The following is a 14,989-nucleotide window of genomic DNA, read 5'->3' as shown; positions in this document are numbered from 1 at the left end:
AGTTGAAGCAACACGGCCGGGGAATTTTTATGGCCCCAAAACTAAACTTTTCCCAGAAAAATCTCAACCCACCCAACATCTGTTAGTGGGGGTGCCCAAGGAAGGGAATTTAGGAGAGACTTTAATTCAAGGTAAGAATTCAAGGGAGCAGGGCATGCACCCAAGAGTAGTGAATAACTTGGAGCTATTGTTATATTAGTTGGGAGGAACAATTCCCTAGATGAACCCTTTGCCCTTCTGTACATTACATGGGGGCAGGCGGGCATTCCTATCACTTTGGGTCTGTCCTTCTATCTCAGTCCACCCAAAGGCTCTCACCAGAGGGGGGGGGATTTACCCACCCCCTGATTCTTCTATCCTCTGCACCCAGGGTGTGCTTAGGAAGGTGCCATAGTGAAAGGAAAAAGACTCAAGGCACTCCTTCTGCTGGCTTTTAAATTAGCCTCCCATTTTAAATTAGCCTCCCACTTCTCGTTAACTTCAGCCAGCAATGTGAAGGAGGAAGGGGTTTTGTAGTCCAACATCATTTGGGGAAGCCTGGGAAAAACTGCTTCATCGTTATCTATTCCTTGCGTCTCATTATTCATTGATTTACTTTATTAAATTTGTATTCCATATTCCTGCCAATACAGGGACTCTGGGCAGCTCCCAAAATTATTCAAATCCAGATGCAGATTAAAAAGCAGATGCATGAAACCAGCACTCAGATTCTGGCCATAAGCCTTAAGTCAACCCACAACCGCTCCTGAGCTATAATGGCTTCACTATCATACCTTTGCTCGAGGTACTGTAAGGCCTGCCTTACAAATTCCATCTGCACTTCCATACTAGTGCGGACTTTCAACGCATCGCTCGCGGGAACCAGCAAAACGTCGGTCATCTGCTTCACCATCGCCCACAAGTCTGAAATGTTCTGCGAAAGCAACCAGGCCAAGATGACAGAAGCAGCTACCAGGAAAGGAGGCTGCAAACTAATCTTCACGAGGACAGCATTTAAAATGGAGAGATGATTACTAAAGTGCAGGATGCTGAGCTGAGAGAGAGCGGCCACACTGGCCAAGCTATCAGAACCCTTCCATCCAGAGGGTCATGAGAAGGATTATGGACCAGAATTTCACTTGATCTCCTCCCTCCTCAACTCTTATTCTTTGTGTGTCAGGTTTCAAATTTAGTAAATTTGCAGCACTCTGACTTCCAGGTTTCCTTGGGGGTGGCCGGGGCGATTGGACAGAAGGATAACTGACAGAAAGGTCCCAATCCTTTTTGGCAGCTCCTCTATTGATAGAGATTTGATTTGGGAAAGAATATCATCCAAGCTGAGACCCTTCTCTCTTTTTCTCAATGTCTCTCTCTTTCTTTCTTAGGCCAAGAGGGGTCCTATGGGGAGATATGGCCCTTCAGGAAGCCTGGACCCAAGCAGTATAGATCTGTTCACAGCACTAGGAAAGGGGGACAACCCATAATTGGGCCCATGACAGAAACAGCTGTTCATCTTCCGTGTAACACAATGTTCACATTCTTATGTATAGTTTGAAGGGATCAGCTTTGTCCGCCTCAGCCGGAGACCATCCTCTGAACACAGCGGAGCGCCCGCTTCAGCTGATTTACCTACACGGTACCTTATCATCCAGTTCAGCGATGGTAGAACAGAGATCCACCAAATTTGGCTGCAAGTGTCCATTCACAATCTTCTCGTTGTAAACATAAATCTGGAAACAGATGGAGAATCAGCTCTTATTTCCAACCCCCTCTACCACTCTGCTCTCCCCAATCTCTCCCCCCCCCAAGTGCTAATTGCCATAGAACTGGAAATGAGCTCCTTGGCTTTGGGGAAGTCCTCCTGCCAGCCTGCCTCCTTATTCCCACGCCTCACAGCAAGGATACATCAGGGAAGGCACAGTCTTATAAATGCTTCTCCTCATCTATTCCAAAGCTCGGGGGGAAGCCCCAGGGTCAAAAGCAATTTCTCACTGTTCTGCCTGTGACGACACTGAAGAAGACCTAATTCTGAGATTCAACTGACAGCCTAGCATTCTTGTATCTGTAGGTGGGACTTGAATGGTGTGGTCAGATGGTGAAAGACAATAAAACGAAGACATCCCAGCTTCCTATGAAATACACGAACAGCGCAGAACTCTGCCCTTTTGTCCTAGAGAGATGCTAATATCCCGAGTGGAAATCACTATCCAGATAGATCTGCACACTAATAGAGATTTGGAGGGGTTTTTTTTTCCCTTCCAGAATTCTGCGGTTTGGCAGGCTGGCTCCTTTTTTAAAGGAACAAGCTGCTGGACAAAAAAATTTCAATTCCTTGCCAAATTTCTCCAAATCGTTTCCATGCACAACCCTGGCAAAAAAGAGGTCAATGCCAGTATTCTGCTTCTCGGCAACAGTGATAGAGAAGATCAAACCAGACACTTGGAATCAATAGATTTCTCTATGGCAAGTAAAAAAAAAAGGAGGAAAATAAAAGAAATTTAAAAAAGGAAAAGGTCGCCATTCTCAGTTCAAAGCAAACTCAGCAAAGGCTTTTAAATAAAACTGTTAATTCCTACAAGAGTCACGTTTCTAAAAATTCAGCATTTCAAGAGAGGCACACATACACCATTGTGTTGAACAAGAGATCTATATGTAGCCACCTCAAGAGAAGATCTTGTGTACATCACAATATGGCTGGCACAGTTAGGCTTCAAACTGAACTTCTGCACAATGAAGCATTTAGTAAGATATATGAGATATAGTTAGATTTGTCCATCATCAATCTCATTTCTTGTAAAAAAAATCTAAGGCACGAAATGAAGCAGCAGCTTTTGCACATACTTGACAGCTGCTCACACCACGTATGGCTTAGTTCTAAAATAATAATAATCCAGGAATAGCAGCAGAAAAGGGTGAGGAAAGGAACTGGTAGAGGAATAGCACAGAGGAATACAATAGCTCTTTTCTTCCTTTATACTTTGGTGAACTCATAATTGAGTGACAGCTGTACTATCCATTACAACAGCAAGCAATTGCAGAATGCCTGTCTTTGGGGTAACAGATGACAATCCTAAGCATTGCTACAAGCTGCATACGTGCCTGTTTCATGCTGCTATCGCTCTGGACTATCAACCTTTGTGAAGCAAATCTAACCAATTCATTTAAAAATGGGCTCAATGCAGGGATCACCATTTTTCTCAGAGCTGTCCATTCTAGTAGCATGGAGGGATACAAATCCCATCAGCTCCAGCCAACAAAGCTCATGTGCACTGCGGGAACTGCAGTCCAATAAGATCTAAAGAGCTGCCCCTTGCTCTCCTGGTGACCCAGACCCTTTTAGAATTAGGAGAAATTAATTCTTCTTATGCTGTTTAAGGCTAGTTTGCACAACCATTGTAAGTGACTATGGTGAAACAGGAAAGGGTTTAGATGACCCAATATGGACAGGAGAAACCTTTTGATGTAAATCAAATCAGATCTGCTTCAGATCAATGCCTTAGAGCACTGGTTCTTAACCTTGGGTTACTCAGGAGTTTTGGACTGCAACTCCCAGAAACCTTCACCACCAACTGTGCTGGCTGGGGTTTCTGGGAGTTGCAGTTCAAAAACATCCGAGTAACAAAGGTTAAGAACCACTGCCTTAGAGGACTAGCGTCCATTTCTTCTTTCGAATCCATGCCTATTTCATCCTGCTATGATTTTGGAGGGATGAACCTTCGAGGAGAATTCTTAAAATGCAACACCAACATGCAGCTTGAGGTCAGCCTTATTCATTCGTTCTGTCACCTGGAAGTATTAACAGGATTAACAGGGGAGAAGATACTCACCCTGTTGTGTTAAGCAAGCAAGAACCCTGGAAAATGTGGGTTCTTGTTCGTGCACACAGCCAGTCTCCTCTTCAGATACGTCACTGCTTGTCTGAGCAAAGCAACAAGAGACAAGGTGGAGCGACCTTCTCTCCGGTAACCCTGTGGATGATTCTGGATTACAGAACAAATGTATAGAGCTACTGACATGGATTTTGGGTTACCTCTGCAGATAAAGAGTCACATCTGAAACTGCTCTTGGCTTACTGGGGGTCTCAGGGAACAAAGTCAAGATAATAAGGTTCTCTTCATTACTCACTTGCCGAGCATAAGCCATCTCAATGTTGTCCAAAGAACTGCGACCTGGCGGTGGCAACTCACTGATGTAACTGGGCTATGAGAAAAAAAATGTGCTGGTCAAAATGCCTAATACAAACCCATTTATCAACCGGATGGTGCTTATTTGCCAACCTCTTTTGTGATTGAGTACAACAGTGTTCGTTGTGACATGTTTTCCACCATGCACCAGCACAAAGGTGGCCCAATGGCCAGGAAGGTTGGGAGCAAAAACCTCTGGAGTGTCACAAGTTCTCCACCCCGACTCTAGAGATTTGCTTCTGTTTGCCCTTGTCGTTCCCCATCACCACCCCCTCCACTTCTCCCTTTTCCAATACTCATTTTAAATAGATTTGTAGGAAGATAGTTTATCATAGTGCCTTAAGCATCAGGTGGAGAAGTGAGCTGCAAGGGTGGACTTCAGTGATTTTGTAATAGAAATGACAGCCCTTCAAAATTTGAAGAAGAAAGAAAGCCCTCAACAAAGCTTGACCTCTGGCCTTACAAGGAGGGGGAAGAGAAAGCTTTCGAGCATTGTTCGTTCAAGTTGCATCCAATGTGCAGCAACCCTATGAGAGTTCTCAAGTCAAGTGATATATTTAAGAAGTGGTTTTACTACTGAAACTCCCCGTGAATTTCCATGGTCAACTAGGGATTGAACGCAGGTCTCCTGTCTTTCAAACAATATTTGAAAGGCATTATTTAAATAGGACATTGTTTCTTGAAAATAATCTTACATGTACATAGAGGTAAGGTACGTTAACAATCCATGATATCAGACTTAGGGTCTGGCTTTAAGATATTTGAGATGCTAGAATATAAAGTGATGAAAGGACACATGCGTTTGTTAGTCAAGTCCTTCTAAACTGGACCAAGGCAGTTTCCTGCGATACTGCCCAGATAAATTTCTGTCAATATAGCTTTACTGTTTTAATTCTCTGGTTTGTCAGTGCTGGGAGCACTGGAATCATCAGCAGAGGGGCTTGTTTCAACCAAAGAACTCTAATTTCTTTGGCATCAAAATCAGCACTAAAGGCTTTATGGCTCCAGCCGCTAGCAGGAAAAACTCCTACGTTATTAAGGCCTTCTGGAGCTTTCCTCCAAGCACTGAGCAGTGGCAAAACTGTCGGGAAGGGGACCAGTAGAAAGAGGGCATCTGACATGACATGCTATGGCAAATCCAGGGTCAGTGTTGCTCTTTTGGTGGCATAAAAACAGTGCTCAGCATCCACAAAGGACATGAAAGAACTGGTTGGCTTAGGGTGCCTTCCGGGTCTACATCTCGCTGTTTGGAACACACTAAGGACATCAAATGTTGCCATGATGACAACCACTTCATACAGTGGTGACACTTCATTTCACAGGATCATCCGTATCATAGGTGATACAAGGTGAGAAGACGTTTCCGAGGGTGAGTTTGAGCTCGTATAGTAAATGGCAATTTCTCACGGTGGGAGAAACAATTCCAGTGAAAACTGATGGCAGTCCCATGAGGACATCTTCATGTTAACAAAAGGAGTGGTGCTCCAGGCAGGTTTATTCCTATGCAGCTGGCTATATAAAGGTTACTACAGGCTGAAGCTGTAGAGACCGTTGCTATTTTCTGCCCTGGACACTAGAACTTAAATCCACTATCTAGCCCCAGCGACAGTAGGCCTATTGAATCAACTGCTGAATAATGACTTAGCATTGAGTAAATGTCCTGATTCAGCATGTCCACTCCAGTTAGGATCTGAAATCCAACTGCTAGACCCAACAAGGAGAGACGCACTGAAAGACAGAGCAATTCAAGTCTTGTGTAAAAATCCCATTAATTTTGTTTGTCCTGTTCTAATTGGGGAAGCAATTAGGATTGAGGCCAAGGGACCGAAGGCAGCTTCCATCATTAAAAAGACAATATACAAGAATCGGGAACCTACGTACTGTTCTCCCTGAACCGTCAAGCACTATCTGCTAATTGGTTCTTATTGCTCTGAACTGGATATTACTGCTCTTCACTAGTCCTAAGTTGAAAAGCTGGCTCTTTAGCTACCCTCCTTCCTGTTGTGTTTGGATCTGCATCTCTCCGTTGAGTCTCTCTATCCAGAGACATCAATTAAGGTTCCCCTTGACATTTTCAGTCCAGTCGTGTCCGACTCTAGGGGGCGGTGCTCATCCCGTTTTCAAGCCATAGAGCCAGCGCCTGTCCGAAGACAGTTTCCATTGTCACGTGGCCAGTGTGACTAGGGAACGCCGTTTTACCTTCCCACTGAGGTGGTACCTATTTATCTACTCACATTTGCACGCTTTTGAACTGCTAGGTTGGCGAGGAGCAAGCGACGGGAGCTCACTCCATCGTGTGGATTCAATCTTACGACTGCTGGTCTTCTGACCCTGCAGGACAGGCTTCTGCAGTTTAGCCCGCAGCGACACCACATCCCCTAACTCAGTCACTTACATTTTAAAAAAAAACAGGTTTTAAGTGTAGCCTGCCATGGAAAAGCAAAGCAACTACCTTTTAAAATGGCAGATCCACTTGAAGCCCTCGGAGGCCGTTGACTTTGAGGCTGAGAACAAAACAGCACATCAAAGGGTCCTAATGCTTTCCCCTCAGACACGGGGACATTATGTCAGTACCACCCAAGAGAGCAGGCAGAGCAGAGTGACAGATCTCGTATTTCCATCTTTTAACCCTTTGGGGGAGATTATGAAAGGAAATTTTCTTAGTGCCGTTCTTCTCTTCCTCCCTTCAGACGGTGACACCTGTGATCAAGAGATGGCACCCCTTTCACACCTGGGCATAAAGGATGACTAGCTCAGAGCTGTCAGTTCAGAAGAATCCTCAGCATTTGATGTTTCAAAGAAAGACTGAACTCCATTTCACATGAAACCCAGAAGGTTGTCGAGAGTTTCCAGAAAACACAGCCAGATCCAGAAAGCTGCATCTACTGCCCAGCATCGCATCGAGAATTCTTGCCTAGTTTACACTACTTTTCCTCCACATTCTTCTTACTGAAACCTTCTGCTACCCTGGTGGGACTGAACAATGAAGGATGCAAAACAGGAAGACCCCATAGCAGGTCTCTCCCAAAGGGACAGAACTTCTATGATTAGCATAGACCTGCTTCCCCATCGTCTCGGCATCTCATAAACAATTCTCAATTCCCCAAATCACAAGGGAGACCATAGGCAATTAGGTCTAGAAATGAGAACATAGGCGTGGTACATTTCTCCCGCAAAAGACACTTTGAGAGGAAAGCAAAAGGGGCAGAGAGGAGAATTCAGGACAGAACGTTCAAAAACATGAAAACATCAATAGCCAGCACTCTGTATGTTGTAATAACTGCAGAAGCGTAAGTCTGAATAGAACGGATAATACTCCACTACAGTAAACTCTTTTGAGTCAATGGGATTAATACAAGTGTTGACTCACCACTCAACTGATTCAGTGGTAATCTTCTCTTTGGGGCAATGAAGTGGATTTAGGCCATAATGGGCTGAAAGGTCATCCCCTGAAAACTCAGCCTTGACATTTTTTTTAAAAAAAATGCAAGTTATTAGCCTCTAGATCTATGGAGTTACATTTAAAAGGCAAGGAGCTGGTAAAGTAAGGGTTTGAGCAGAGGATCTCTCAGGATGAGAAAAGCTACATTAGGCAGCCACTGAAAACAGCAGCATAAAATATGCAAAATAAGAACGATTATGGGCAGCTTTTATCAATTGTAAAATTCAACCATTACTAGTACACCACTGGGGTTGCCTGGGGCAGTATTTATTTCTTTTCTTCTTCTTTTCAACACAAACACGGTCATGCCTGATCATAGCTTCCTAAGCAGATCATTACAAGCAGCCTGCAGCCAAAGAATCAGTTGGTTATTTCTACATTTGTGAACAGCGACAGATCCCCAAATCTTTTATGTACCTCATTTTCCTGAGTGAAGTCCAAGGCATCTTCTCCCGAAGCCAAGAGCGTATGAAGGATCCTCTGCTTCACCTGTTCCCACTCAACCAGCATGGATTCTCGATGGTACTCCTCGGCCATTGCAAACGTCTACGACATATAAAATCAATGCAGAAAGCACCAAGCTGCCTGAATACAAAATCCTTCATGTTAACCAAGGTCTCTTGAGCCACAGTCCAAAACTATGACCACTGCACCCACACTGGCTCTGTCTAGGGGGGAATGTCTTCGTTAAATCTAAATCATCAATCAGAGGAGAGGATTTGTGCATTCTGTTCCTACAGAATGACTAATTTAAGCACAAATAAGATGGTTAGCTAGTCTAGATGCCTCTTTTCCTTCTCGATATTAAATGCCATTTATAGGAACATTCTTCAAAAGCACAATAAAAGCAGAATAGCGCTTTTGCATGAATAGGGCGGTATATAAATAAGAGAAATAAATAAATAAAATGTATTCATCTTATGTTGGTTATTGCCAAAGAGAATGTCTCCCTTTCTTGGTCGCACCTGCTTTCTAAGAAAGAAGAATCAGAAAGAAGAATCATACCTAAATTGAGACAAGGCTAAACCAAGGCAAGGTTGTGTCCCTCATGGTTGATATTTTGGGGATGCGGGTGTATATTTATAGAGGCATCATCCATCTCTGGGAGCAACAACAGCCATTCAGAGAGAGAAAAAGACTTTGCTAGAAGAGTTTAAACTGCAGAATGGACTTTATTTATTTATTTATTTATTTATTTATTTATTTATTTATTTATTTATTTATTTATTTATTTATTTATTTATTTATTTATTTATTTATTTATTTATTTATTTATTTATTTATTTATTTATTCCAAATAAAACCAGAGGTTTAAAACAGGAGCAATGGATGGTGATGGCATCAGGAGTTCCGGTCAAAAGCAAAACAGGCCCTGGAAGCTGGAAGCCTGCCCAACTCGGACCGAAGGACACATGACAAATTCAAGGTCTCTTTATATGCCTTTCTGCAACTTACCCGTTTCCTTGACTCCTCAATGGCAGATAGCAAAGCATTGTCTTTTTCATTTTTCAGGAACCCCTGCCAAAAGAAGCAGCCTCCGTTAGAAATTGGTGTGATACTGAAAGGCACATATATGTTAGAGATTCGCTGCACAGTCAGTTTAAACTTCATATAAAGAAAGGGACAACTTTCTCCAAAGTGTGCAACAGCAGAGAAGTTCCCTTTCAGTTGAAGCAGCTCCAGTGAAAAATCAGAGCTTGAGGAGAGAGAATATTTTCCACTAACACTCCCAAAATCCTCCACCAGCATGGCTAATACCTGTGCTGGCTGGAGATTCTAAGAGCTAACAACCAAAAATATATTTTTCCAAGCTCAAACTTTCTATGTTGTTTGCTTCCAGTGAAAGATGATTTCTCTGGTTTTCACAGGAATATCTCTGCATCTTTTTTAAAAAAAATGCATTAACCATCTGGAAAGTGCCCTACCTACATTTCTGTGTATTCCTGGACTCCAGAATCTGCTTTCTTTCTGGAGTTCACAAGCACTGGGACAAGTACTTGGAAGAGAGAGATGGACAGAGATAACCCTGGTTGATCGCGGAGACTCATTAAAATGGGAAGTCTACAATGGAACCTCCTAGGTAAACAAAATAAAAACAAACTTCCAAAAGCAAGTTTTCAGACTACAAACCCCCAGTGTCCAAGCAACTTGGGGATTCTGGGAGCCCCTGTACGGAAGGATAAGCTTTGCAAATCCCTGCAGAAGGACCAAGAATACTAAATGGGTGAAGCTGGAATAGTTGCCTTCAGTCCCTCACCCAGGCAGTATTACTCCTTTTTACTGCTCTGTATTATTTATCTATCACACACTACTTTGGAGCAGCTGAACACAGCCTAACTCCTCAGCTAATTCTCTAGGCAAAACTCAACAACCATTCCTATATTGAGCACACTCTACTTCTGACTTCATTCATTCACAAAAGTGCCAACTGAAATAGGCAGCTGGCCAGCCATCAAACGGAGGGAGTAAGAAAACCTACTTTCTTGTATGTTTGCCATGGGCATCTACTTCGTACCCTTTCTGCTGAATACAAACTGTATTCTGTTAGATACAAACTAAGCTGTCAAGCTTAGCAAGAGTTAAAGGAAGGAGTTGTAAGGCCAGCCATTCTTTTTTCTGTGCCCCAGAAGAGCCAGAATTCATTGCTCCATGTACAATGTCAGTCCTTGCTAACAGAGCTGAGGAACATCCGAAAACGGCCATTCAGAAGACTGATTAAACCAGTACATATTGACTGACATATTGATTGCATCTATGTTCTGCCTATTCAGGCTCTTTTCTTTATCTTGTCAGCAACCACCTGAGAAAAAGTATGAGTGGCTACACATTCCGGTGGCTGAACCTGACACAAGGACATCTAGTCCAACGACGCCATGCTTGACTGCCCTCCGAGATCACAATGGCGAAGAGGTTCAAAGGTGGCTGCTAGGGCACACGGGCGTAAGCAACTGAGGGCTCTGCAAATCAAGACAGAAACAGATACCAGGAGGTGCAGCAAAGGCCCACCTTTCCCCCACAGATGTCCTTAAGTAAACTCCAGCGTGCCAAGCTGCCTTCTCTGGAGATGAAGGATAGGTGACACTCGAACATTGCTTCCCCCCTCCACATTCCAAATGTGTTGGGATACAACTCTAATGATCAGTCATGGGTTATAGGAGGAGCAGTGCAACACACCTGGATGATCCCAGGCTGGGAAGATTGGTCTAGTCTTCCCAGGAAGCCCACTTCTTGGGCATTATAGTCACCACAAACTAAAGACTACATATGTCAAGGATGGGGAACCAGAAGACTTGAGGATAGATCCAGCTCTCCCAGGGTTCTCCATAAGGCCATAGATCATATCTCATCACATAACTCATATGGTGGCTTCCCAGATAGTCTCATTCTGAAAAGCTGAAATCCCAAGGCCAAGTCACTAGTAGTAATTTTTTTAAAAAGCTAAAATATACTGTACTACTATTTCCTACTTTTTTTGTCTTAATTCATCTCTGGAAAATGGCCTCTGAGAACTCTTCTGGAATCAAATTTGGCCCTTTGGATGAAACCAGTTCCTTTCATTTGATAAATGCAGTGATGCATTAATGCAACTTTTTTCACCTGTGTGACTAAAAACAAGTCAAGAGACACCAGAGATGGCAAACGTTCCGTCTTTTGCTCAGGCGCGTCCCTCCACTCTGTGGACCACACTCTCCTGTCCCTATAACAATTCTGATTTACCTACATTGTTCCTTTATGCCACCTTTTTTCTTTCCTTGAAAATAATAAGGGATGGAGTCAAAATTCTCTGAAAATTCCAGCTATTAGGTTTGAGAATAATATATGCAAGCTAAAGATATAATTTATTTGTGGCAGAAAGCTAGGATTTTCCTTGGCACAATAAGCATCCCTATTCACATCTTCTAAAGCACAAAAGTGCCAGGAGAGGTACCAATTAATATTCCACCTGGCAAGCATGTCTTTTGGGACTCTGCAGTAAGCAGAATCAAGCAACGACGGGAGCCCCCATCAGCCAACATTCAGGAAGAAGTAATGCAATTTGCCAGGATTTTCTAGAGAAATGCAATTCTGCTTCCTGTAGTCATAGTCACAATGAGCACTGTTGGTACGGTATATTTAGATCTGCATCAAAGCAGACACTGTGATTGATGCAAAAGCCACCTTGCTCTTTGGAAAAACCCACAAGGGTGACACACACGTATGTCAGACTAGAAGTGTGCCTAAGTTTGTTATTTGAGATTTGAGCATGCTAAATAGGCACCCCTCTCTCTTTTTAAAGCACAAAGTAGCAAGACAACAACACATATACACATCATATTCAATATATGAGTATTACAAATTCTGATAATCTGCCCAAGTCCTAAAACTATATATATGTACTGATCCTGAAACAAAGAAAAGAAAAGGCCAGCTATAAAGAAAATGTCTTTGGTTATTAAAACATTTAAGAAACACTCAAGAAAGAAGGTAAGAGTAATGGTTGTTGTGGGTTTTTCGAGCTCTTTGGCCGTGTTCTGAAGGTTGTTCTTCCTGACGTTTCGACAGTCTCTGTAGCCGGCATCTTCAGAAGACAAGAGTAGGAACTCAGAGTATGGACAGAGTTCCTACTCCAGTCCTCTGAAGATGCCGGCTACAGAGACTGGCGAAACGTCAGGAAGAACAACCTTCAGAACATGGCCAAAGAGCCCAAAAAACCCACAACAATCATCAGATCCCAGCCATGAAAGCCTTCGAGGATACAAGGTAAGAATAGCTTGAAATAATTATGTACTACCGAAATACAGTGGTGCCTCACACAACGATGTTAATTGGTTCCAAAAAAATCAACGTTGTGTGAAACATCGTTCTGTGAAACACCATTTCCCATAGGAATGAACTGAAAACCGGTTAATCTGTTCCAATTGGAACAGATTGCCGTCTTTAAGTGAAAAAACCCATAGGAAACATCGTTGAATGAAACAATGTTTCCTCCATTGGAATGTATTGAAGCCGACTCAATACATTTCAATGGCTTTGCGAAGTCCTTTTTCGCTCCTGTAAAAGTGCCTTACAGTGTTTGGAACAGGTTTTAAATGCTTGCAATCGTTAGCCCACCTCCTGAACCCTACGCAAACTTAATTTGATGTTGTTCTGAGTCGTCCTTAATTTTTAGTGATTTTTTTAAATTTTCTCTCATTGGAATGTATTGAACTTTCCGTCCAATGCATTCCAATGAGAGAAAATTCAAAAAATCACCAAAAATTAAGGATGACTCAGAACAACAACAAATTAAGTTTGCATAGGTTCAGGAGGTGGGCTAACAATTGCAAGCATTTAAAACCTGTTCCAAACATTGTAAGACCCTTAAAAATGAGCGAAAATGGAAGAGCTTCAAAAGCACTGAAGCCGGCTTCAGTGCTTTTGAAGTCTTTTCCAATGTCCCTTTTCGCTCATTTTTAAGTGTCTTACAATATTTGGAACAGGTTTTAAATGCTTGCAATCATTAGCCCACCTCCTGAACCCTATGCAAACTTAATTTGGTGTTGTTCTGAGTCGTCCTTAATTTTTGGTGATTTTTTGTTTTCCCTATTTAAATGCATTGAACTGTCCATTTAATTGATTTAAATGGGGAAAATAAAAAAATCACCAAAAATTAATGAAGACTCAGAACAAAACCAAATTAAGTTTGCACATGTTTCACAAGGTGCACTATGGAATCCAAGCATTTAAAACAGGTTTCAAACATTTTAAGACACTTTTAAATGAGCAAAAATGGTCATCGTTAAGTGAAATTCCCCCATAGAGAACATCGTTAAACGATGGGGGAAATTCCTCAAAAAAAACCCATCGCTGTGTGAATTCATCGTTGTATGAAGCAATCGTTGTGCGAGGCACCACTGTACTATCATTGACAAAATTTAAACATACACACCAGAGGACGACATACCGTCATAACACAAAACAAACACCACTGCACACCAAAACTATGGTGACAAACTACCTATTTTTGGGGTGCAGGATAGTTTTGTATCCTCCCTTTACAGAAGACTGTCTTCTAAAAGGGTCCCCAGATCAGTGGTCCCCAACCTTGGGCCTCCAGATGTTCTTGGACTTCAGCTCCCAGAAATCCTGGCCAGCAGAGGTGGTGGTGAAGGCTTCTGGGTGTTGTAGTCCAACAACATCTGGAGGCCCAAGGTTGGGGACCACTGCCCCAGATGACAATCCTCTCTTTGAAAGTATGGCTCATTTGAAGAGCTGTCCAGCCCACCCACGTCCAGTTTGACAAGAGGGGTGGTGGCCTTAAAGCTGCCCCATCCACACCGGAGGAGGGCAAAGAGGTGATCATACTCCCTCATAGGATGAGCTATACTATGTCTCTAGCTAAATCACATCAATTATGTCCAATTTTGCTTCTGCACATACAAATTAGCATGTGCAAATTGAGAATGCAAATCTCTGACTTCGCTGGTCCCCTTTTTAAAGTGATATCCCCCCCCTCTCTTTTGGGAATACCTAGCTGAGTAGATTGGAATAAATTATAGGACTAGTTGGTATTAAATTACACCCAGCTGGAAGGAAGTACTGGAATCTGGCACTTTCTTGCTCCTGCCAGGGAGCTATGATGTGTCCTTCTAATCTCAAAGCCACCTCTACAAATCTGATTATCTGGGATGTAAATCTTGTGCCGTTCCTCCTTACCATGGCATGTCTTTAAAAGACAATTTTGCCATACTCAGCCAGCAAGCAGAACAAGGGCTAATTCTACCATTTGTGTTTGGCATCCTCAGGTTTGCACCTCAAAAGATGGAAACATGGAAATATAATGAAGGGACGAAGATCTTTTTCATTATCTGGATGATTCACTTACTTTTGCGCCTAAATGTTTAGAAATATAGAGACATAGGAGACAGATTAAAGAATTCTGAATTGCCTTTGAAACCTATTAACTGATCAAATTTTAACAATTGCTTGATTTATATGGATGCCTTTTTGAGATTCTAAAGGAAATGAAATCACCAATTCAATGCACAAAATATACTACTTATTGATAGAAGGAAAGACAAATTTTAATTCCTTCTTATTCATTATGACACTCAGAGCAGCTGCAAAATACCCTTAAACACAAAATTTGACCAAAAAAATGTTTATCCAGGATACCTTGCCAAATTAAACAGAGCATATCGGATACAACCAAGTTCCAACTGCAATACAAGCACCACTCATTATGATATATGCCCATTTCAGGACTGGCTGCTGGACAGGCCAACGTAACTTTGACATTGTCTTGCTACGCATCCATTCCTGTCTCATAAATGGATCACAACGTTCTGCCTTTGGCCACAGGAGGCCTAATTTGGCCCTGATGGGAGAGCAGCCATTGGGCAACGTCCTTTTTAAAAAAGAATGG

At 42.5% G+C, this 14,989-nt stretch overlaps 1 protein-coding gene across 5 annotated transcripts in view; it reads right to left on the bottom strand.

Annotated features, from left to right (window-relative positions):
• NUP93 (nucleoporin 93) overlaps positions 1 to 14,989 on the bottom strand; it is a 68,194-nt gene that overhangs the window by 13,297 nt on the left and 39,908 nt on the right. For all 5 annotated transcript variants that reach the window (XM_020806125.3, XM_078380465.1, XM_020806128.3 and 2 more), the window contains 5 exons: positions 9,061 to 9,123; positions 8,023 to 8,151; positions 4,105 to 4,179; positions 1,620 to 1,709; positions 774 to 913 (listed from right to left, as the gene is read on the bottom strand). In XM_020806125.3, coding sequence (XP_020661784.3) covers positions 774 to 913; positions 1,620 to 1,709; positions 4,105 to 4,179; positions 8,023 to 8,151; positions 9,061 to 9,123 — 497 coding nt within the window. The remainder of the gene's footprint in view (positions 1 to 773; positions 914 to 1,619; positions 1,710 to 4,104; positions 4,180 to 8,022; positions 8,152 to 9,060; positions 9,124 to 14,989) is intronic.

Source organism: Pogona vitticeps, chromosome 10, assembly GCF_051106095.1.
Source record: "Pogona vitticeps strain Pit_001003342236 chromosome 10, PviZW2.1, whole genome shotgun sequence".
Taxonomy (NCBI): Eukaryota; Metazoa; Chordata; class Lepidosauria; order Squamata; family Agamidae; genus Pogona; species Pogona vitticeps.
Note: the sequence above shows the minus strand (reverse complement) of the source record. Positions and strands in the feature narration are given on the sequence as shown.